Source organism: Dermacentor variabilis, chromosome 10 (assembly GCF_050947875.1).
Source record: "Dermacentor variabilis isolate Ectoservices chromosome 10, ASM5094787v1, whole genome shotgun sequence".
Classification (NCBI taxonomy): domain Eukaryota; kingdom Metazoa; phylum Arthropoda; class Arachnida; order Ixodida; family Ixodidae; genus Dermacentor; species Dermacentor variabilis.
In genome coordinates, this window is record NC_134577.1 from 98,293,514 (window position 1) to 98,315,511 (window position 21,998).

The window sequence follows — 21,998 nt, forward strand, 5'->3', positions numbered from 1 at the left end:
CTCAAATATTGTGAAGAGTTGGTAAGAAACTGCCTCGAATTCGAGTTCAAGAGCCTTTTCTGCCCGTCTCGGAACACAGTTGAGGGCTGTGTACAAATACAGCTTCTCTTGCGGACACGGGTGCCATTGCTGCCAACTAACGTTGCAATTTGTCAGCATGCCATTCAGTAGCACAGCCATATTTCTTGTAGCGTCGCCTGCTGCCTTATCGCAGCCCAACTCCGGCAGAGACAATCCCAGCAGAGCAGAAAAGTTCAGAAACTAGGCGTGAACTTTACTTTCGCTTTCCGAAACAAATGGTGAGTGCAGCACTGCCTGAACTTGTTCACGAAGTGCAGGCAAATCAAACAGACTTTAAACTAAGCTGCGAGGTTTAACATCCTGAAGTTGCACATTGGGCTACAAGGGATAACACACCGAGGGGCTCTGAATTAATTTTCATCGCCTAATGTTCCTCACCTAGTGCACCCAAAGTGTGGCACGTGAGTGTTTTCGCATTCCACCTCCAGTGCAATCTGGCTGCAGTGGTCTGGCATCGAACCTGTGACCACAAGCTCGGCTGCCGAATGCCATGGCCACTGAGCAGCCTGGAGCGAGTAAGCGTTCCAAACCAAACGTCTGAGAATGTGAGAAAAGTCTATCCGACAGTGTGACGAGGCGTATTACTATATTGAGTCTTTACCATGTACTTACTGCTACCATTTATTCATGCCATGGTTACTGGGCCACTGCGGCAGGTACACAATCCAACACATTTTTGATAAACTTACCAGTCCTAGCTCCACTGAAGACCACATATTTGCCACAATAGCTGATATGCAAAATTCTGTAAGCAAGCTTTCCCATGAACCTATCTTGTTGAACCACCGTTGAAGTTGAGTTGGAAGTTGAAGTTTGGCAACTACATACAGTGGTTGGCAAATTCCAAGTACAAGAACCGAGATTTGGGCAAGTTTGCATGTATGCATGTTTGCCTTGATACTGCGAGGAAGACGTCGTTTTCTCTTGTGTTGTCACCTTCCTTGCGCTATTAAGGCAAACATCCAAGCAGAACCACCGGTAAAGGTCGAGACACTTACCATTTCACAGTCGAGTGCGTAGACTCCTGGACAGCCCCCACCAGGTGGTGGGCTCTTGGCAAGCGTCGAAACAAAGCCCGTCAGTTGGCTCGGCTCTGGGCCCTCGTGCACGTGACCCTGCAACACGAGGCAGGCACAATTGAGACCACAGTGTGTGCCAGACAGTGCTTCTCCCCGAATGAAGGCACGTGTAAGCATGCGTGTGTGAGTGCGTGTACAACTGCCACCTGAAGTTCCAGATGGAATCCTAGTGGAAAGGTGGAAATGTAGACGGAAATTAGATGAGGAGCTACCACTGAAGGCGCTGCAGTAATCACAGTTAGTACAGTATGGCTCTCTCTCAAAGGTTAACTGCAATGAAATGTCGGCTTGGCTAAATTACTTATAAATGAGCAGTATATACAGTACATTGCATTTGCTCTCCATTTGCTTTTTAATCCATATCTCTGTCTCCGTGTCTATTAAGGTGCACTCACACTGGCAATTGACAATAGTCACGTGACTGATCGTGACTGGTGACGAAGGGATGACTCGAGATGACCAAGGTTCACAACAGGCAAGCACGATCTGCTCATCGTCTCAACAAAATGTCCCGCGATTGATACATTTACATCTGCTTGCATCGCTATCGTTACGTAAAATAAATGCTAGCGTATACTCTGAATAACAATGCACATCTTCTGAGTTGCTGATTGGTCTAGCAGGTTTGCAACTGCAGTTGTAAAGCTTAAATATTGTGCAGTGAGTGACTTCATGAAATTAGTTGCTTTTCAACCGATGCAAGCATTTGCAACCATCACTTTGTAACCAACCTGGTCACACGACCTCTGCGGTTCATTGGTGTGAATGCTGAAAATTATGTGCAATCACTTTTCGTGTAGTTTTGTCTTTTCTTAGGGGACCGCAAAAGGTCTCATTCGCTCGGAATATAGTAGCATCCTCTGCATCGAGTGCAGCTACAGCCAAAGCAGCTAATGCATCTCTGCAGATGCATTGCATCTTTTTGGCATCCTTGTCTCGTGCATTGTGTTGGCGCCCATTAAGTTGGTGGGGCTGTGGAAAGGGGTGTCAGCGCCTTTCGCTTCTCACCTTGGCTACGCAGCAACCGTCCGATTCTCCGTCACCCTCGCAGCAGCTGTAGCGACTCTCCAGGGCTCCCGCAACTGCAAGGAAAGACACACTGTCACATGAAACTGTGCCACCAGGATAGCATCGAGTTCTTTTTGACTGTCTACGGAGCACCAAGAAGTTAAAGGGGCAGAAAGGAACAACACAGAGTCTGCTTATACTATTAAATTGTTCTTTCAGAACTATTTTCATTCATTTGGCAAATAAAAGTTCAGCAAGGTTCTCGGCTATTGCTGGTTATGTCCTCGACTGCTTATACTGCATATATTTACTTCGTATTCTATAGTAAGTACAACCTGCACCGATCACAATGGCTCCTCATATACTACAACATACCTCCGGGTATAACAGACTATTCTTCATAGCTAGTTCGGTCTCTTTAATCCATGCAATGAATTTAGCTTTTAACAGATATGGCTTAATAGACTTAGCAGAAAAAATTTGGGGCATATTTTGGGCATATCATCACTGCACTGCATGCAACATTTTGCGGCCACTTGTGGTGCGAAAAGACCACCTTGTCTCGAGTAACAAATGCACTAGCGGCAAGCTTCTCATTCCATGAGACACTTACAGTGCTATTAAGGTGAAAGCCCTAGACAGCTCATGGGGTGAAAAATCCAATGTCCGGCGTTATGGCACCAAAATTCATGGCATCAAAAATTCATAGGGAGCCGAAGCCATGACTTTTAGAGGGAGTCGAATCCACTTGGAGATATGGACAAACCGACCTCATCTCCAAGTTGGATTCTAATTGACATTATGAAGGTCGAGAGTCGAATCCACTACCTTTGCTGTCTATCAAGGCGAAGTGAATTAAGGCACAGCTCATTAAGACACTCGACCCCACGACCTTTGGTAGGAGGCAATAATAATAATATTTGGGGTTTTACGTGCCAAAACCACTTTCTGATTATGAGGCACGCCGTAGTGGAGGACTCCGGAAATTTTGACCACCTGGGGTTCTTTAACGTGCACCTAAATCTAAGCACACGGGTGTTTTCGCATTTCGCCCCCATCGAAATGCGGCCGCCGTGGCCGGGATTCGATCCCGCGACCTCGTGCTCAGCAGCCCAACACCATAGCCACTGAGCACCCGCGGCGGGTGGTAGGAGGCAAGCCCTTGAACGTTGGTGGGAGTCGAACCTCTGACCTTTGGTGTTGATTAGGGTGAAGTTAATTAATGCACAATTAATTAAGGTAGAGTTTAGTTAAGACAGTCAAACCCGCGACCTTTGGTGGGAGAAAAAAAGTAATATAACGTGCAGACAGAGTCACTGGCAGCCGAGCAAAAGAATGATGACAGCTTAGCTAAATTGCATAACACATTTGACTGAAAATGTTAAGCAATGCAATTGAATGTCTGGTGAGCGCCTTCATCCTCTTTAGCACATGCTAAAGAGACTAGTGATTTGTACATGCCCTTCAGGTTCCAATAACCAAACACTAGATAGAAAGCCAGGCAAAAGTCCCACCATTTCACAACATACTTCAAGAGGGCTGTTTCTTGGCCTAGTTTGTGTTTGCTTGAAGACATATAGATGCACACAAAAAGAAAGACATATAGACGACACAGGCGGTTCGGCAAGTATGTCTTGCACAACGTGCTGTGGCCCTAATTTTCGATAAAGAGGACTTCAGATACAATGGACTTTTCTCATAGCATTATTAGGTCATTGTAATTAACAAGTGTCACTGGTATTACTACTTTCCCTATTCTATAATCATAATAACGCATTATTTGCACCTCGAAATGCTGACCCCCGTGTAACATGCTTGGCAGATTTATACTCATGCAAATACAGCATTGCGGAACACCACAAGCACATGCAGCGAACCAAGCGAAGTCGGCCTGCTGAGGTGCAACGACACCAGAATGAAGTGTAAAGGTCGATAACACTCACTCCTCTTCTTCCACAGGCGACCCCAGTGGTGGACGCACTCCTCCGAGCGGACGTAGTCACCATCTTCCGTCAGCGAAAACATGGCACCGCACCGGCTGCATCGTAGCATCGAGTCTGCGCATAGAAACATATGGGCACTTGAGAAAGGCATACCGGCCCCTCCTCTACACTCAAGAAGCTCTCTATATGCCCATGCCACCACCAAGTGCACGTGGCAAGAGGTTACTGAAACACCCACTGCGATGGCTTTGGGATTAGTTAATGGTAGTTAAAGGCCTACTGCAATGAAATTTTAGGCAGAAATCCTGCAGCACCGGTGAGTTAGCAGTGTTATGGGCTACTATGGCCATGTATAGCAGGCGCGAAAAGGGCTGGCTGACTGGCCATTTCCTGTTTGCCCCCTCCGTTTAAACCCATTCTCACACCTGAATGCCCCTAGCTCCCCAGCTTAGGCGAAAGTGCTAGCCTTTCCAGTAAAGGTGTCATTCCTTCAGCCACTTCAAAAGCCTAGTTTCTGATAGCACAGCCCGTACAATATCTCATTTCAAATACGAGTGCATGCATCACAAGGACTCGAAAAACTAGATGTTCCTGATATCAAAGTGAGGGAGGACGGGGACGCCACCATTATTGCTTGCCGAAAGTGATGTGCGACACGGAATGCGTGGCTCCCTCGACATGACCGAGATAAGGTGCCATCCATGGCTGCTTGTAGCACGCTGAAATTTCTGGCAGGTGACGTGCTGGGACTTACGTCATGTCCGCTAAGCACCGGTTACGTGTTGTCCGCTTAGGCTCTACTTAAAGGCTGCTAGTAGGACAATTAGCATAGTAGCAGCCCTCCAGAATTTCCAGGATTGCTCCAGTAGTATGTATACGCTAGTCATTTATTAAAGGGACCCTGAAACGCCTTTGACGATTTTCTACAAACGTACTGAGTCGTTAGAGTAGGTCCTTCTGATCATTAATTGACACATCTAAGTGCTCTGCGTAAAGCGTGTAATTTATTATAAGGTTTTAAAAATGCACATCGCTGCCGATCGCAGCGCACTGCTCGGCGGAATTTTAAGCCGCCCCTACCCATATGACCGAAATCACCCACACGACGTCAGTGGGGCGAGCTATCCGATTGGCTGACAAGGGCGCGTGATCGATAATTTTTCCAACTTTATGGTAAACAAATAATCTTCGTAATAGTTGGAATGTTAGTTAATTTGTTTTTATGAAAAGAAAGTAACATAAAGAGAATGCACAAGAACAATTTTTCAGTACATTAAGCACTTCCGGCACACAGCAAGTGTCGTCTGCTTGTGTTACAACGTACTCCATTTTGACGAGAGCTCCGCGGTCACAGTTGGTCTCAGTCTTTTCGCGAGCACTATGATTCGACTTTGTTGCCTTGTGGACTGCAAACGTGGCGACTGGAAATATGTTAAGCTGCGACATCGTGTCCCTCTGCAAGGCAGCGTACGAGCGAACTGGCTGCTGCGCATCGGACTACCGCTATCCGATCGGCGCCAGGATTTGCGCGTTTGTGGCCGTCACTTTACACCGGAAGATTACTAACGCAACAGCGTTTCGCGAGTCCCGTATTAGGGCAAACGTAAGCGCAAGGGGACAGGGTCTGGCCGCTTGACTGTGCCGTAACGGGATGAGCCGAGATGAGCAGAAGGGCAAATGTGAATGGTCTGCACGGTGCAGCCACCTGGTGGCATAGAGCGCAACCATACACAGTAGCAGCAACGAAGCGTATTCTTCTTTGCTGCTGGTGCGTATTTTTCGCAGGAGTGTAATCATCGACACGTTGTTTTTATAAATGTTTAAAATGTTTTACACTTGGTTAGAGCAATATTAGCGCTTTGTTTGGCTGGTTAAGCGCTGCGCCAACAAGTGTCTGGACCGTGTAGACCGATCAGGCCGCTCACGTACGTCTACGCCACAGTTCCTTCATCAGCTTGAGTTTATGCCTCCAATGATTTGCCGAAATGACCAGCTTGCCTGTGGTTAACGGAATACCAGACACGTTCGGCGCTACGACAGAATGCTCGCAACGCACGCTGCTTCGATAGCTCTCGCTTGGGGTCGACAGCCAAGCGGCTAGCGGAGAGGTCTCGCGCGGGCGGGGGCGGGCTCCAAAACAAACGGAAGTGGACGATGTGACGTCGCATCGTGACGCAGGACCAGTGAAGGCGGAGCGTAGCCCCGCTCGCTCGGCGAACGAGTTGAGGAGGAAAAGCGTGGATGGGGAGGAGGGTTACTTCTAATCGCTTGTAGCTCCATTAATACGTAACGCTTCACTCAAATTGTGGTGCGAATGTTCTACTTAAGCTGTACCCCACGCGTCTACAAAATTTGTCCGAACCGTTTCAGGGGCCCTTTAACTAACTTATCCAAAGTAAAACTCCATTGCAGCTGGCCTTCAATGGAGTTTTACATTCTAAAGATGCAGCTTGATTGATAGAATCAGGAAGTGAAAACATTCACAAAACAGTGGTGCTGTGAGACATGCTGTAGTGGAAAGCTCCAGATTAGGTAATTTTGACCACCTAAGGTTCTCGATTGAGTGCCTAAATATAGGTACACAAGTGCTTTTTTTTTTTTTTTCGCATTTAATCACCACTGAATTGCTGCAGCCACAGCTGGGATTCGAACCTGTGACTTCCAGTCCAGCAGCAGGATGCCATAGCCACACCGAGCCACTGTGGTGAGCCAAAGCCACAATACGGCTAACAAAAAAACTGCAGTGGCGATTTTCACTCTATTCTGACCCTCTGGGGATTTTTGATGTGCACCTCTGTGGCGGCTGTGATGCAACATTTAGTTTCCTCTGTTCTTGCTGTTCCATGACTAACGACGAATGGCGCTTGCCAAAACTGTACAAGATTTTTTTTTCATTTTTTTTTTACTTCTGCTATTTCCTTCAGTTTTTTAGGAGTCGGCAGGCGCAGGGAGCAAAATAAAATTGCAGGAGGCTTTACAAGATTGACAATGTTATCCAACAGTCCTCAAGACCTTGTTTGAAACTAAGTCAGCACAGCATACAAGCCTCTCATGGTTGACACTGGCACTGTTTGGCTGCCTTCAATGACATTACCGTGAAAAACCAACATCACATGTTTGCTCACCAGGCAGAAGCGCTAACAGGCTCACTTACTTTTAAGAAAAAGGGGCCACAGACGTCAAGGATGATTCAAACAAGCACCAACTCAGAACAGCCGTTTTATTAACAATGATAGCTGCAATGATGTTACGACATAGCTGTAAGCATAGTCATCCAGCAAGTCGAACCTTGTTATAACAAATAGCATAAAATTAATTTGGCAAACCAGAAGTTTCTCATGTGAAGTTATGCCACAATATCATATCAAGGCCAGCCTGTTGCGTATGCCAGAGCTCTTCGCTCATTAAGAGTTTTCTGCCACACCGAACAATGCACACTGACATAAACTTTGCAACTCAGTTCTGCGGAGTCTGCAAGGTGGAGGAAGTGTCACGAAAGGGAAAATTGTCGTCCACCCAATCTTAGAGGCAATGCGCCCACACAAACCATGCTGTCAGGTGTCTACGTCGCTATGCTAAGAGGCGCTCTTCGGTACATTGGACACGAGAATCTTGCATTTGCCTGCGAGAGCAAGTAACTTACCTATGCTTGCCATGCTACAGCCATGCAAGCATAGGTATGCAAGCATAGCCATGCTGTGCCAATTGGAACAAATTCTGAGGATGACACCGATTTGGGTATATTAAATTCCAAAGTTTGTAACAAAATTGTGTTCCAGTTATTTTTTGTGCTTCAATGTCTAAAACGGTGCTATGGTAAGAACAACAAAGTGGAACAACAATACATTCCTACCACAAATTTGAAAGCACATATATAAAAACTGGTGTCATCCTCAGAATTCGTTCCAAGATGACATGCCTTGCAATCACATTACCTACAATTCACAAGATGCAATATTTGCCATAAAGTAATAAGTTAAAAACATAATTAGTGAAATTTTGTTGATGAGTCAATGATGCATTTACATTTCTTGTGGATGTAATGTCTACTCCTTTGAGTAATCTAGCTTATGGACTCGAGTCGTGTTATCTGCCTCAAGCAATGTTTAAATACTTTCACCAGTCTTTGCAGAAACAACTAGGTACATATATATCATGTTAACAAGTGGCTCCTTATTAACTGTATTCAACAAACTGACATCAAGCATAGTTGGCTTAGTTCACATGTTAACATCAACAATAGGTGCTTCCAATCAGCACTGGTCTTGTATCTGCTGCCAACGTGCTTGTGCTGCAATAAAGCAAAAGTGCCAGACTAGCTGAAGTTTACTGCAATTGCCACATAAAATACTCACGTGGTCAGAATGATAACGAACAAGACACAGTTGATGGTTTTTCAACGCAACATGTGCAAATAGGCAAGGACACAAGAAGAATGCGCGAATCTTCATCCCTCGGCCAGAGTCACTGACTCACCATTCAGTTTGGAGTACTGACGCCCATCGGTTCCGCCAAAAATTGCGCGGCCCGGTTCCGTTGGATGCGACCGCGGGTAGTTGTACTCCACAAGCTGCTCCGTGGACAGCCGGTATGGCTCCAGCAGCTCGTAGAAGCGGGACGCTGCATCCCACCGCACCAAAGGTCGTGCAGTGATCAGAAACTGGCATCACCCAAACACCGCAGGTATTGAAGACCTGCCAACCTTAAACACCTTCAGGAATGCAACAGTTGAACCCCCTCCTCCACCCCCCCCCCCAAAAAAAAAAGAAGTTGGCTGCACCAACAATTGTTAAAAACAGATAAATCCATTACATCACACCAGATGTTGACTTTTCATTAAGAATTTTGCAGTCTTTGTTTTGTGGGGATGCTGCACAAGAAGGCCCTCCAATCTACTGTGACCGCTAGACTTATCTGCAACACAGACAAATGGAAGTGCCCATGAAGTTTATTGATGAAACATTCGTGTAACAGTGCTAGAACTTTCGGGTGCCACTGTACGCTAGTTTTATGGAGTGCATGGAGGTGCTGCAGGCAAGCCTGAATCATCAAGCAGAGGCAAAATATCAGGCTCTAAAAAGTCAGCTGGCAACTGCATTGGAATCTTTCCAAATCAGCGTTGCTTTAAACTTGTTGAAAAAAAAAATTGCTTTTTGGCATTGGTATGACAATGGTAAACAAGTTCTAAAAATCAGACGTTCTTTGGTAAAGTTGTATAAGCTGGACGGATGCCATTGGTACTACAATAACACTTGGAAGAATCACCCTCTAGAACAAAAACCTCGCATGAAACAGGCGTTTAGAAGTTGCCTGCACCCACTGTGACCCCTTTGCAGCGCAAAGCTACAAAGTTTTCCGAAAAATTCGTTCAGGTTTCCTTTGTAGCTTCATATCACAGTCAGATGGATGACAATTTTTTCCTCTCCTACCCAGCATCACGCTCCCTTGTAGTATTTTTTTCTTCTCCCATGACGTCGACCTCACGACATCTAGAATTTTCTGTCCCATTTCTCGTTGCTTTCTAGCTGGCCCGCTCACCTGTCAGTTCCGGAGGTGGCTTGCGGTAGCGGTTCTTCTCGATGCTAAAGCTCGTTCGCGCTGCACGGGCGCCCTGCAACACCATCTCGTGGGAGACCACCCGGTTGGAGGTCTGCACGGGCGCCGCAGCAGCGGTGGCGGCCGTTCCGGAAGAGCCAGAGCCAGCAGAGGACACGCCCCCTTCTTGGGCCACCTCTCGGCGCAGTCGCTTGAGCGTGTTAACGGCCACATTCAGGTAGACGGTCTTGCTGGAGCTCCGGTCGTATGTTTGCTTTTCTTCGGACAGCGCCTGCAATGGGGATAGACGTCGGTTGCGAGTACAGGGTTTGCACTCTTGGTTGATCACTTTTGGGGGACAGCATTTGTAGTGCCTGTTCATTGGCACATACCTACGGTAAGGAAAGACAGCTGTGCAAAACGTGGACGGTAGAGGAACGAGAAGGACAATACAAATCCCAACTACAGTCGAACCCACTTATAATGATACCAGTTTTAACAATATATCGGTTATAACAACCAGAAGCTGCTGCACCGTCAACTTCTGTATGTTTTCGATGGTGAAATAACTCACTTCCTATGATGCCCGTATGCCGCATTATCAGTTATAATGATAAAGTCTGGCTGCTGGGTGTCCGTGCCGAAATGTAACGGAATGCAAAATCCTTCAAAAGAAAAAAGAAAAAGAGAAATTCCAGCTACTGCATGCCACCGTGTGCTGTTTTGCAGCCTTCTCCGCATCGCCAGTCTAATGCACCTCTCTCCTGTCGCCCTTCCACCCCTCCACACACGAATGGGCTGCACCCATAGCTCTATGCTATGCCACCCTCCGAAACACGAATGGACCACTGACAGCACTGGGCACTGCTCCGTGCTTGCTCCCAGATTGCCCGTTGGCCCCTCGTGCTGTGCAGTTCTGCCAACAGATTAAACCGCTCGTGCTCGTCATAGTTGGCTGTGTCGAAGTCGTTCCTCGCCACGTGGTTTTCCAGCCTCCTTTGACTTGCCGCCAATACAGAAGATGGTCGATTTTCCCACTGGCGATCACCAATGCACGACGTTGCCGATGAAAAGAAAGCACACTGCTATAAATTTGGAAACGAAGAGCTTCTAACCAATGAGGTGATCGTCACGCTCGTCCTTACATGGGATAGCGACAGCGACTGTGACAGTGACGATGGCAGCGATGATGCGGTAGGGCAGACTACCTCAACATTGTCCTTACAGGGGGCCCTGCAGATGATTCAGTCCCTCTGGGGCTTCGTTTTCACAAGGGACCTTTTGTTGCACTACATGGAGCACCTGGATGCCTTGGAGAAGGATGTCAGCAAGCTTCGCGTAAAGCATGCAAGGCTGACAGGCATGAGGGTTTTCTTGTGCAAGCCAGTGAAAAGTACGAGGCGAGACGTTTATGGCGATCCCACCTGAACATTTCTTCTGGATTTCTCAACTTGAGAGGCTGCCGTGGGAACCTCCTCGCATTTTTTTAAAAGGCCCCTTTTGAGGCCAACAAAGCAATCCCTCGGCGAAGCTTGCATGTCACTTGCCACCCATGACACCGCTTTGCAGTTATAGCAGCGATGGGAAGCTACAACACCGACGCTGATCGATTGCTTTTTTTTCCTGGTATCTTCAAAGTAGAGATTTGATGATATTCACAGTAAGAGGTGGAAAACACATGGGTTAAAACCACGGCCAAAAAATTTTGACTTACCAGAATTTAGAGATATCAGAGTTCCAGTTAATGAGGGTTTACTGTACTTTAGAGCGTATGTCTGGGTTCCATTGCATAACAGTGCCAAAACTAAACCTCTAGAGAGCAGTGTTAGGATCATCAATAGCTGGCCTTTACAACCAAACCTGAGCGATGTACAATGAAAAGCACAAGGTGAAGCAATACACCTTTATACACAGAGTCAGACAGTAGCTCAATTGCAATGCATGACGGCATCGAAGTCTGGAGCTGTCACCAAGTGGCTGTCAACGCACCTTCTGAATGGCTTCATCTTCGGTGCTGGAGCATTTAACGCATTCATCCACGAAGAGGTTGAGGTAACGCTGACGCACAGCCGTGGGAACTCGGCTACCGTACTCGGCCGGGATGGTGGGGCGCTTCGACAAGACCTGCGTGATCGACAAGGCATTTTCAACCTGTCATATTTTGAGTTGAAGGAAGATCCGAACCCTCTAAATGGTAGAAAAAGTACTGGTAAGTCACAGCAGATCAAACAGTTTATTACAACACTTCCGTCTACAAACCAGTTGCAGTACCCAGGAGGTGAATCCTTCATGACATCACAATACACTAGCCTGCTCAGTTCTTGCAACTGCTGTAGTTACCACAAGTGAGTGCAGACTGAGGAAACATGCACAGCCCTCTAGTTAGCTTTTATTGCGATAGCAATTATATGGACACTCCAGGCACATTTCTGCCATCGGTGTCGCCATGAGGTTCTGTACGAGTGAAAGCGTGTGAGGGTGAGACGGCGAACGCGGTTCAATCTTGTGTGCGCGAGCAAGGAACCCAGCCCGCATGCGTGCCCTCTCCTGTGGCACACGAGGCAGGGGGGTGAGGCGAGGGAGGAGAGGCATTCTTCTCTGGCGGCTGCCAGGGTGTCCCAGTGTCCTCCTCGCCTGCCGCTCCGTACAGAGTGGAGACATTGCGGCGCCTACTGCGGCGTTGGCCACGCGTATCGCGAACGCCATAGTAGACGCCCTTGGCACCCGCCGTGGTTGCTCAGTGGCTATGGTGTTGGGCTGCTGAGCACGAGGTCGCGGGATCGAATCCCGGCCACGGCGGCCGCATTTCGATGGGGGCGAAATGCGAAAACACCCGTGTGCTTAGATTTAGGTGCACGTTAAAGAACCCCAGGTGGTCAAAACTTCCGGAGTCCTCCACTACGGCGTGCCTCATAATCAGAAAGTGGTTTTGGCACGTAAAACCCCAAATATTATTATTATTATTATTACGCCCTTGGCGGACACCGTAGGGACGCGTTGGTGGCGCTCGTGTATCTTGAAAGCGATCTGCGATGTGGCCAAAGTGTGCCCCTGTGCGGGCCTCATCTTCAAAGTGATTTGCAATGTTTGCAGAGTGCGCATAGTGCCGGTAGCTTCGTATGCGCTGTGCTTTCTACGTTTCATATGCCGTGAAGTGACAGATGGACAGAGGTCAATTGGCTCACGGCTGCTGCCGCGATTGCCAACTGCAGCGTTTTCATAGACAGTTTACACCGTTATCGAGCAAGACGTGTTTATGTTTATCTGAGCATGCGGGACATTGTCATGGTTAATTTAGTAAAAACAGAATGACGGGCTACTTGGTTTGAATCCATGCTAGAATGGGTAAGCGCAACTGAAGAAGGACGTAGAAAGAAGCAGAAACGCAAAGACAACACTGTCTCTGTGCGTCTGTTTCTTTCTATGTCCTTGTTGAGTCACACTTACACATCTCTATCATTGTCGATTTAGTCAGTAAGCGAACGTTTACAAGTTTATATGGCCGATAAAACTACTATCCTTACTTCGTACAGCCATCTACTAATTTGCTATCGCAATCGGCCCTTCGCCTTTCGGGTGGAACTGCCCAATTTTTTTTAATCTGCAACACTATCATACGTGGCCTTGCTGCTGCAAGACACCAGCAAATTTTACTCCGTATCTCGGTATCAGGATAATGTCAATGACGCCAGGTCTAGTATTTTAGGATAACTTTAGTATCAAATTCTGATACTTTCAAATTACATTTCTGCCGACTTCCACAAGTGGGATGCTACTCTGCCGGTTACTTTCACCTACAACTCGTCTGCAAACCTACTCTGCCTCTCAATACTTTACTTACCGCTGCTAAGCTCATACGTTGTGCATTTTCATGGTGCCACAGCGCATGCTAACAAAGCCCCTGTAACAATATTTTACAACCGTTTATATGTACTAAATATCATGCATTTGTATGCAACAAGTACCATATTTTTGCATGTGTAGCCCGCACAAAAATTTCAAGAAATTTAACAGTACAGTAGGGGTGCGGATTATATGCGAAATTCATCATAAAATGTGGCTTCACAGCACATGCAATGCTGCAGTGAAGCCACACCTCAAGGCAAGGTTCTCAGCTACTCAATGTTTCGTGATCTCCTAGGGAACCCCACCTCCTCCCTAGCGCTGTGTGTTGAAGCTCTCTTCTCCCCTCTTTCACGGTCACCCATTCTCCTCCGCTTTGCGGGTCGCCATTTTGTGTTTAGTAATTAGCGAATAGCGCTCGCGCCCCTGCCAAATTCGTATATCACTCATTTCGTGGCGCTCCCTCAGTCTGTGCGAAAGTGCCTCACGATACAGTGGTGAGCCAAATCACCGTTGGGATTTCTGGCTCGGTCACGTTTGCTCCGCCGCCAATGCGCAGTGTTTCCCCGTCCACGCTGTCATGCGAGTGCTAGCTGCGAAGTGATCCGATTCTCGTCCCATATCCTGCGACTGATTCATCCACAATAATATCTGGCGTGTGAATCCAGCTCTGTCAGCATCGGCAAAGAATGGGGGAACAGAACTGCTGGCCGAAGTTTTTGCAAAGATTTGAGCAGTGTTGTATGTAGTTACTTCCGCGGATTGCATGCGGGGATATCTTTTTTTTCTGTCCGGGCTGTTGTAATTGAGGGTGTGGATTACACACGGTGGCAGGCTATACACGCAAAAATACGGTATGATGCAGAATTCCGAGAACTTTGAATATGTGTTTCAGAACTAATTTGAAGAGCTCTAAAAAAATGTGCGGCCAGATTTCCCTATACGGAATGTTGCGAGAAACTTGGTAAGTACGAGTGAATAGTGGAGGGAAGCACACCCGATTACCTTGTCAATTATCGTATCTTTATTCTCTAATCAAATCTGCATTCCTTTCACCTAAATTGGTTTCTCCAAATACTTTATTAACATTACTCCTTGACTGTAGCCTCTTTTAACACTCACCATTCAGTTAGTCCAACTGCTCACTCGCATACTTTATTGTGTGTGCATGTATTTCTTTTACATTGCGTTTATCGTTTTCAAATAAGGATTTCCTGTGGCTACCTCCTGTTGCCTGATTCTCGGCCTATCCCTCTTAGTGGATGCGAGCTATGACGGAGGTCCATCATCATCATCACCATCATCAACAACAACACCCGAAGAAAGCCCGCTCACCACGGCTGGAACGTGGGCCACCCGTGGCTGGCCCTTGGGCTGGGAGGCCACCACGTGGGCTGCAGTGCGGGTCCCCTGAGGCAGCTGGGCTAGGGCAGAGCGACGCGCCGCCGCCAGCAGCGGCGCATTCGCCACTGGAGCCACTCGGCCCTGCAACACAGGCAGTGAGCACAGTTCAACCTAACTGCATGCAAACACTGCCACCATCCATCACTTCACAAGAGCAGCCAGGCACTCGCCAAAGAACACAGAAATGAAATGGGCAGAGTGCAACAACAGGCCAGTTTCTCAAGGAGCAATTCAGCAGTCCCTCGTGGGAGTACTTCCCAGTCATGTTCTATATGTGTGCATACAGTTTAACCTCACAATAAGGAAACCGGCGGAAAAAGTGAAAAAAAAAAAGCACTTTTGCAAGAATTGCATTGCTGCAAAATGAGACAGAACAGACAGTAAGTGCGTGTGAAACGGAGCTTTACTGTCAAAATTCCGCTGACCTACTTTGGCAGGCCTTGCTTGGACTACTATAGAGCCAAACTGCCGACAGCACGAAGTGCATCCCATGTGTAGGTCAGCAATGGCAGCACTGCCATGGAGCTGTATTCTTGCTGATAACTTCTGGGGACACAATCACTTGACGAGCTTTTGCGTAACTTAGCCTTGGGCACATTGGCCTTTACGAGCAACTGAAACACGTTGGCGGCCTACTGGCTAATTATGAGCAACAGCGCTCCAGATAAAGATTAGCCCAGTGGGGCTGTATTTCCAACCGATTGCTTTCAGTGAGACGATCACTTTTACGGGATTTCGCATGACTCAGCAGTGGATGTATGGGCATCTACGAGATGTATTCCATGCAGAAATTGTAACAAGCATGTGATGCCCCATCGGGCATAATCTTCGTTGGCCCGCCAGGCTCAGTGGCCTGCCAGGCTCGGTAGGCAACATTGGTCACTGAGCCTGGCGGGCCAACGAAGATTATGCCCGAGAGGGCGTCACATGCTTGTTACAGTTTCTGCATGGAATACATCTCATAGATGCCCATAGCACTCATTAAGTGCACACTGTCTCCTGCTGTGGGGTTTCAAGCACTCGCAGTGGTTATGCGACGCTGTTACATTGCATTGCGTTTCCGAGGGCTCCGTGTTGCTCTGCTCCCTGCCTGGATGGGATGGCAGCGGGTCATAAAACACTGTCGCTCGGCTGTCGTCCCACCCACGGGATGGTCGACGGGCTTCGTCCATTGGCCGACCTGTCGGCAGGATTCGGGCCCCGCTTGTGTGCGCTCCAGCTACATGCGCAAAACACGCGGCACGAGGAGACCGCGTTGGAGTGTCAGAGGGTGCGTACACATTCCTATCTGCTGGCGGTGGCCCCTTTGTCCACCGCCGGCCGACGATTACTTCGGCTTGTTGGCATCCCGGCCTCGGTGGGTGCACGCACGCTTCGTCACCTCAACATCCCAAGGCAACACCTTCTAATAGTGCCCCATCTGTTCTTCTTTCTGTTTCCATTTGCTCTGCTATGGGGTTGCGCGATAGCAAGCGCTGGGGCAAAGGATGGGCAGCCTCTCTTTGCTGGGCTCTTTGTTCCCTGTGTCGCGAAACGCCGTTAGTGGCCGCCGGCGACCATTTGGCTCCATTGTTCTGTGTCGCAATTAGATTTAGGTTCGGACATGTTGTTTTAACTGTTGTGTCGAACCCCCAGCTTAATAAATGTTATTTGTTCTTTCCCAAGAGTTTCGCCTAGGGTCTCCCTTCCTGCGCACACGGGCTCACCTTCTCCTAGCTGGGACCACCGCGCATGCGAGCACAGCAATGCGTATGCGTACGTGCATACAGGCGCGGATGCGGCACCCTGTATGCACGGCAGCACAGAGTGCTTAAACCCGCGGTGCTCGCATGGCGTGTGCGATGTCTGAGCATGCACGCCGTGAGCGTAGCTTGATAACCAAGCCATAGACGTCTATGTATTCTGTGCCAAGTTATGTGAAAGCTAGTGAAAGTGATTGTATCCAGGAAAGCTACTGGCCAAGGATACAGCCCCAATGGGCAAATCTTTGTCCGGCGACGACAAATCCGCACGTGATGCACGATGCCCAGCGTACTTCAAGCAGGGGACGTGTATTCTGGGGCGATGACTTTCGAGGTCACAATAAGGCCCCAGTTCTCAACTGGGGCCAGAGGCTCGGCTGCTCACGCATATGGTCACCATCTCAAAAGTCATAAACAAGTTTACGTCAGTAGGACTTGTATTTTTGTTCTTGCTGCACTTTGTTTTGTCATCAAGTCACATAGAATGCACCGTGCATGGGGTACAAAAACAATCATCACATATCAGTAGAGGTCGATGGTGAAGTGGGCGTTGCGTCTGAAACAAGTGATTGACAACAATATGGTGGTCACGATGGGCTTCCAGCGACAGCGATCGCTTCCGGAGCTTTCCTGTTTTTGAAAACAAAAATGGCAGTGGCCTCACAAGCACGTTGTGATCGCACTTTATGCAATTTAAGTGAGGAAAAAACGCATTTTTAGTACTTATAGCACTCTTATAATGTTACATGGGTTGACAATATGGGTTCTAATATTCTGGCAGGTTTCATTATTGTGGGAGTGCAGTTTGGTGATGTTTCATTGTCGAAAGATAAGCAATGCATTGAACCCTTGGTTGAAAAGTGACTGCTTTGGCTCGGTTACTCGCTGCTCAATTTCTCAGTCGGGTGACCGCAGTTGCAAAGTTTCTCAAACAATCAGCAGTGCAGAAAAGGGGCGTCTGTATACACGGACGATTATTTTACATGGCGATGGCGATACAAGATGCGAACGGCACCAATCACGAGACCTGGCGATGGGCCGTCACGCTTGCAGGTTGCCGCGAGTCACTCCTCGGTTGCCAGTAAGGTAGGTGATGCGACCTCTGTCAATCGCCAGTGTGAACGAGCCCCGATGTGAAGTGGCCACTCACCTGTCCTGCTGCCTGGAAACGTTGCTGCAGCTGCGCAAAACGGTTGTGCATGGCCTGCGCAGCGGACACGTGCGCCAACAGGCCTCGTGGAGCTGCTGCTGCCGGGCGCTGCACAAACGTGCGCGTAAGCCATGGTCACAACTTGGCAAACAGCGTATGCACAGACAGGTACACTGTTAAGGGGAACGCACGTTAGCACAGCGTGAATGACTTTCACTCAGCAGAAAGTCTGAAAACATCTAGCTCAAGTAATATCAAGCGGGAACTGTGAGGTTGCCTTCAAGAGGCTATGGTGGCTAAACGCATTTGTCCAGCATAAAAGGGCTCAGTGAAACTAAATGTTCGATGAGAGAGCTACTTGTTGCATATTGAAGTTTGTAATTCAATTTTTAGATTAAATTTATTTCTGCATATATACAAAGTATATGTGCGACTGACTGTCTGTGACTTTAAAGCTGTTCTAGCAACGTAAATTCAAGTAAACTTTAAATGATATAGTATCACACTGCTATAGAGTGAAACAAATATTTTTTTGTGAATTCACAATAAATATCTACACAAAGTAGTACTTTAGGTGAGCAGAAGTTTGATAAACAAAACATATAGCACTTGATTATGCAACAATGCTTTTAGCTTGAAAACTAGCTAAGCAAAATTCTGAACATCAAAGAATGCTTTTTCTGTACAATTCCCATAACCAAGAAGCTGGTTAAACATTAGGATAGCAAGAGGATGATATTAATATATGCTCTCTTGTTTATATTGGTTGGTAACGTGCCCTTGATCACTTGGTGTCTGTAGTTTGTGCAACTGCATGGTACGTCAGATTTGAATTGGAACACCCTGAGCAATCAGTGCTTAAGAAATAATTCAGTGCTTGTTCAGTGGCAGGATATGGCTGAATGCTTAATGCACTACTATTTACTGTAATTCACTGAATGAAATGGTGGAAACGCTTTGCTCGCTGTCGCAGTTTTTCAAAAGTAAGAAGTATTTTTCTGCATGCTTGCTTGCCGCTGACCATGTTTGTCTCTCTGGCATGGAGGCAAAGTATAACGAAGCACACCACCACTGTATGTCCACCCGGGTTGTCACACTTCTCAACAATTGAGCAACATGGGGGCAACAAATAGCTGTGCCCAACTTTCTGAGCCAAACACAGCCGTGCGAGCCAGCGATCGCGGGCCTCACCCGAGCAAGATCTGGGTTGTGGGCAACACGCTTCTTGGACGGGACAGCAGGCTCCAGAGTGCTCTCAGCCGGCCGCTTCACATGCACCCGCTCCTGAGGAAAAGAACCACAGGTGCAGACCATATGGTGGGGAAAACGTGTCTCAGGCAGCAAGTGGTTGTTGGTAACACACTACCGGTAAACTAGTTATGCTTCACCTTTAATTTCCAGTAACACTAGATAGTAAAGTATTCACTCTGTGATGCAGTTAACAACAAAACGTTGCACTGCAACAGTTATAATGGTGCCACGAGGGCACAAAAAAATTACGTTAACTGCTGAATGCCTTAAGGTCTAACAGCAATCTCATGGAGCCACGCGGACATACCTCAGGGCATTAAAACTTAATGGCATTTGAGATGCAGTCCATTCTCACAACTCATCCAGCCGTAGATTGTGTACGCTAGCTCCCAATGTTAGCAGTTATGGCTGCACACAAAAGACAACATTTCAGAGGTAAACTGAAATCATTCTACATAAAATATGACTACAGTCGACTTTCGTTAATTCGACCCTGACGGGTTCGATGAAATTGATCAAATTATCTGGCAGGTCGAATTAAACAGGATGCACAAAAAGATGCAAAAACACACCACTGAGTCATTTGGCAGTATTTGTCAGATGATACCATGCCCCCCGAATCAAATGCACATATGCTTTGTATGTGTTTAAACTAGAAAACTAACATAGAAATGACATTACAGCTCCTAAACGCAGTATAAATTTAATGCCACTCGATTTTTTAGCAAAAGATATGGGAAACGGTCAAATATGTGTTGCACAAGGGCGGCCAGTTTCCTAAAATCTGCTTCGCCATGTGCATTTATTGAAGTCGGCTTCGCCACAGTACAGCTGTATCATACGAATGCCACAAATGCAGTTCTTGGTCCAATTTTCTTGGAGGAAAAAAATAAGGCGCACTTTAGAATTGGGTAAATGCCATAATCAGACATTGTGAGCTACCGCTAGTGCTCGAAAATCTTAGGCACAAAACAGGCGTTTTTGACAGGAGATGACGTGCGTTCAACACACTCACCGTCCTCTAAACTTTGCCGACATATGCTGCCAGGGTCAGGCATGTGCATACTGGCTGGTCAAGTTTGAATTATGTTGTGATGGAAAATTATAGGATAGAAATAACAAAAGTGTGGATTCATAGAAATGCATGGGCGCAGCCTGCGACCTTCGGTCACAATCAAATTAACAAAAAAAAGAAAAACAATTAGCCGGAGTCAAATTAACAGAAGTCTACTGTATTAACCTTTCTAGTACAATTTCTTACCCACCGTGGTTGCTAAGTGGCTATGGTGTTGGGCTGCTGAGCACGAGGTTGCAGGATCGAACCCCGGCCATGGCGGCCGCATTTTGATGGGGGCGAAATGCGAAAACACCTGTGTACTTAGATTTAGGTGCACGTTAAAGAACCCCAAGTGGTCAAAATTTCCAGAGTCCTCCACTACGGCATGCCTCATAAGCAGAAAGTGGTTTTGTCACGTAAAACCCCATAACTTAATTTTTTAAAAATAATTTCTTGAGCTCTTGCCCATTAACGGACATGGAGTCACTTCACTATGAGCACGACACTATCAGCCACAGTTAGTTTTACATAATGCCTTTTGCCTAAGCCAGCGACAGAGCTGAGTCTATCTTCTACATGCATCTTCTACATGCACACTCCACAAGTCAGCAAATATGGTGTGCGCAAGCTAAACGTTCCTTTTAACCTTGCAAAGTGAAGAGAGCCATTTTACTGTGAAGAAAGCAGAATAGCAACATAGCCACACCGAGCAACAGCCCAATTAGTGCAATGTGTATTTTCTGGAGGTAGTCACGTCAGCCTATACAGGTCTGTAGGGCGCTAGAAGGAAATAATATCGGTTTTTATCTCTCATACAAACAGGCGGGCACAGTAGTAGAGCAGCATCTTCCAGGTTTATTTTATGCAGACAATATTGCATTGCTAGCTAACGAGCAAAGTGATTTGCAATGTCTGGCTAATATCTGTGGACAGGAAGGCAACAATTTAGGTATGAAATTTAGTGTTAGAAAATCAGGTGTTATGGTATTCAATCAAAACAGTGAACAGACAGTGGACATACAGGGCCAAGAAATACCTCGGGTAACAGAATATAGATACCTTGGTATATGGATAAACGAAGGCAATAGATATATGGAAACACAGGAAAAAACAACAGCAGTGAAGGGGAAGAGAAATGTAGCCGTAACGAAGTACAGAGTGCTATGGGGATACAATAGGTACAAGGCGCTCCAAGGTATGTGGAAAGGTGTAATGGTTCCAGGACTCACTTTTGGAAATGCGGTTATTTGCTTTAAATCAGGGGTAGAATCAGGACTCTATGGGAACCAAAGGTCAGTGGGTTGCCTCACATTGGGCGCTCACGGGAAGACTACAAATGAAGGTGTGCAGGATGATATGGGCTGGACTAGTTTTGAAGTGAGGGAAGCTTGCAGTAAAATTGAGTATGAAGAACGACTGAGGAATATGGAAGGAAGTAAATAGGCTTGGAGAGTGTTCAGGTATCTGTACAGGAAAAACATTGATTCACAGTGGAGGAAAAGAACTAGGATGCTTACCGGCAATTATGCGGCCTATAGGGTGGTCAACACAGCAACAAAGAAGGTCAAGTGGAAAGTCAGAGAGGCTGAAATAGTCTCATGGGTGGCGGCAATGGAAAAGAAACCTGCCATGAGTAATTACTTAAGAGGAAAAAACAAAATCAGGAAAGAAACAATTTATGATAACTCAAAGGGAAGCTCATTACTTTTCGGAGCGAGATTGGGATGCCTTAAAACATGCACCTATAAAGCGAGATATAAGAAGGAAGAAGCACCTGCTTGCTGCGGTAAAGCTAGGGAAACGACGGAGCATGTTTTGTTAGAATGTGAAGACGTCTATCCAGCGGTCGATTTAGGCACCACTGGCCTCCTTGAAGCCCTTGGGTTCAGCGAGAACAGTGTAAAA

General features: G+C 47.0%; 1 protein-coding gene across 1 annotated transcript in view; it reads right to left on the reverse strand.

Moving 5' to 3' along the window:
* LOC142560840 (uncharacterized) overlaps window positions 1–21,998 on the reverse strand; it is a 42,642-nt gene that overhangs the window by 8,321 nt on the left and 12,323 nt on the right. Inside the window, exons 5-13 of the mRNA XM_075673221.1 lie at window positions 18,977–19,069; window positions 17,786–17,893; window positions 14,825–14,974; window positions 11,636–11,770; window positions 9,650–9,938; window positions 8,588–8,731; window positions 4,112–4,225; window positions 2,169–2,242; window positions 1,080–1,196 (exon numbers count right to left, since the gene is read on the reverse strand). Of these exons, the coding sequence (XP_075529336.1) occupies window positions 1,080–1,196; window positions 2,169–2,242; window positions 4,112–4,225; window positions 8,588–8,731; window positions 9,650–9,938; window positions 11,636–11,770; window positions 14,825–14,974; window positions 17,786–17,893; window positions 18,977–19,069 (1,224 nt within the window). The remainder of the gene's footprint in view (window positions 1–1,079; window positions 1,197–2,168; window positions 2,243–4,111; window positions 4,226–8,587; window positions 8,732–9,649; window positions 9,939–11,635; window positions 11,771–14,824; window positions 14,975–17,785; window positions 17,894–18,976; window positions 19,070–21,998) is intronic.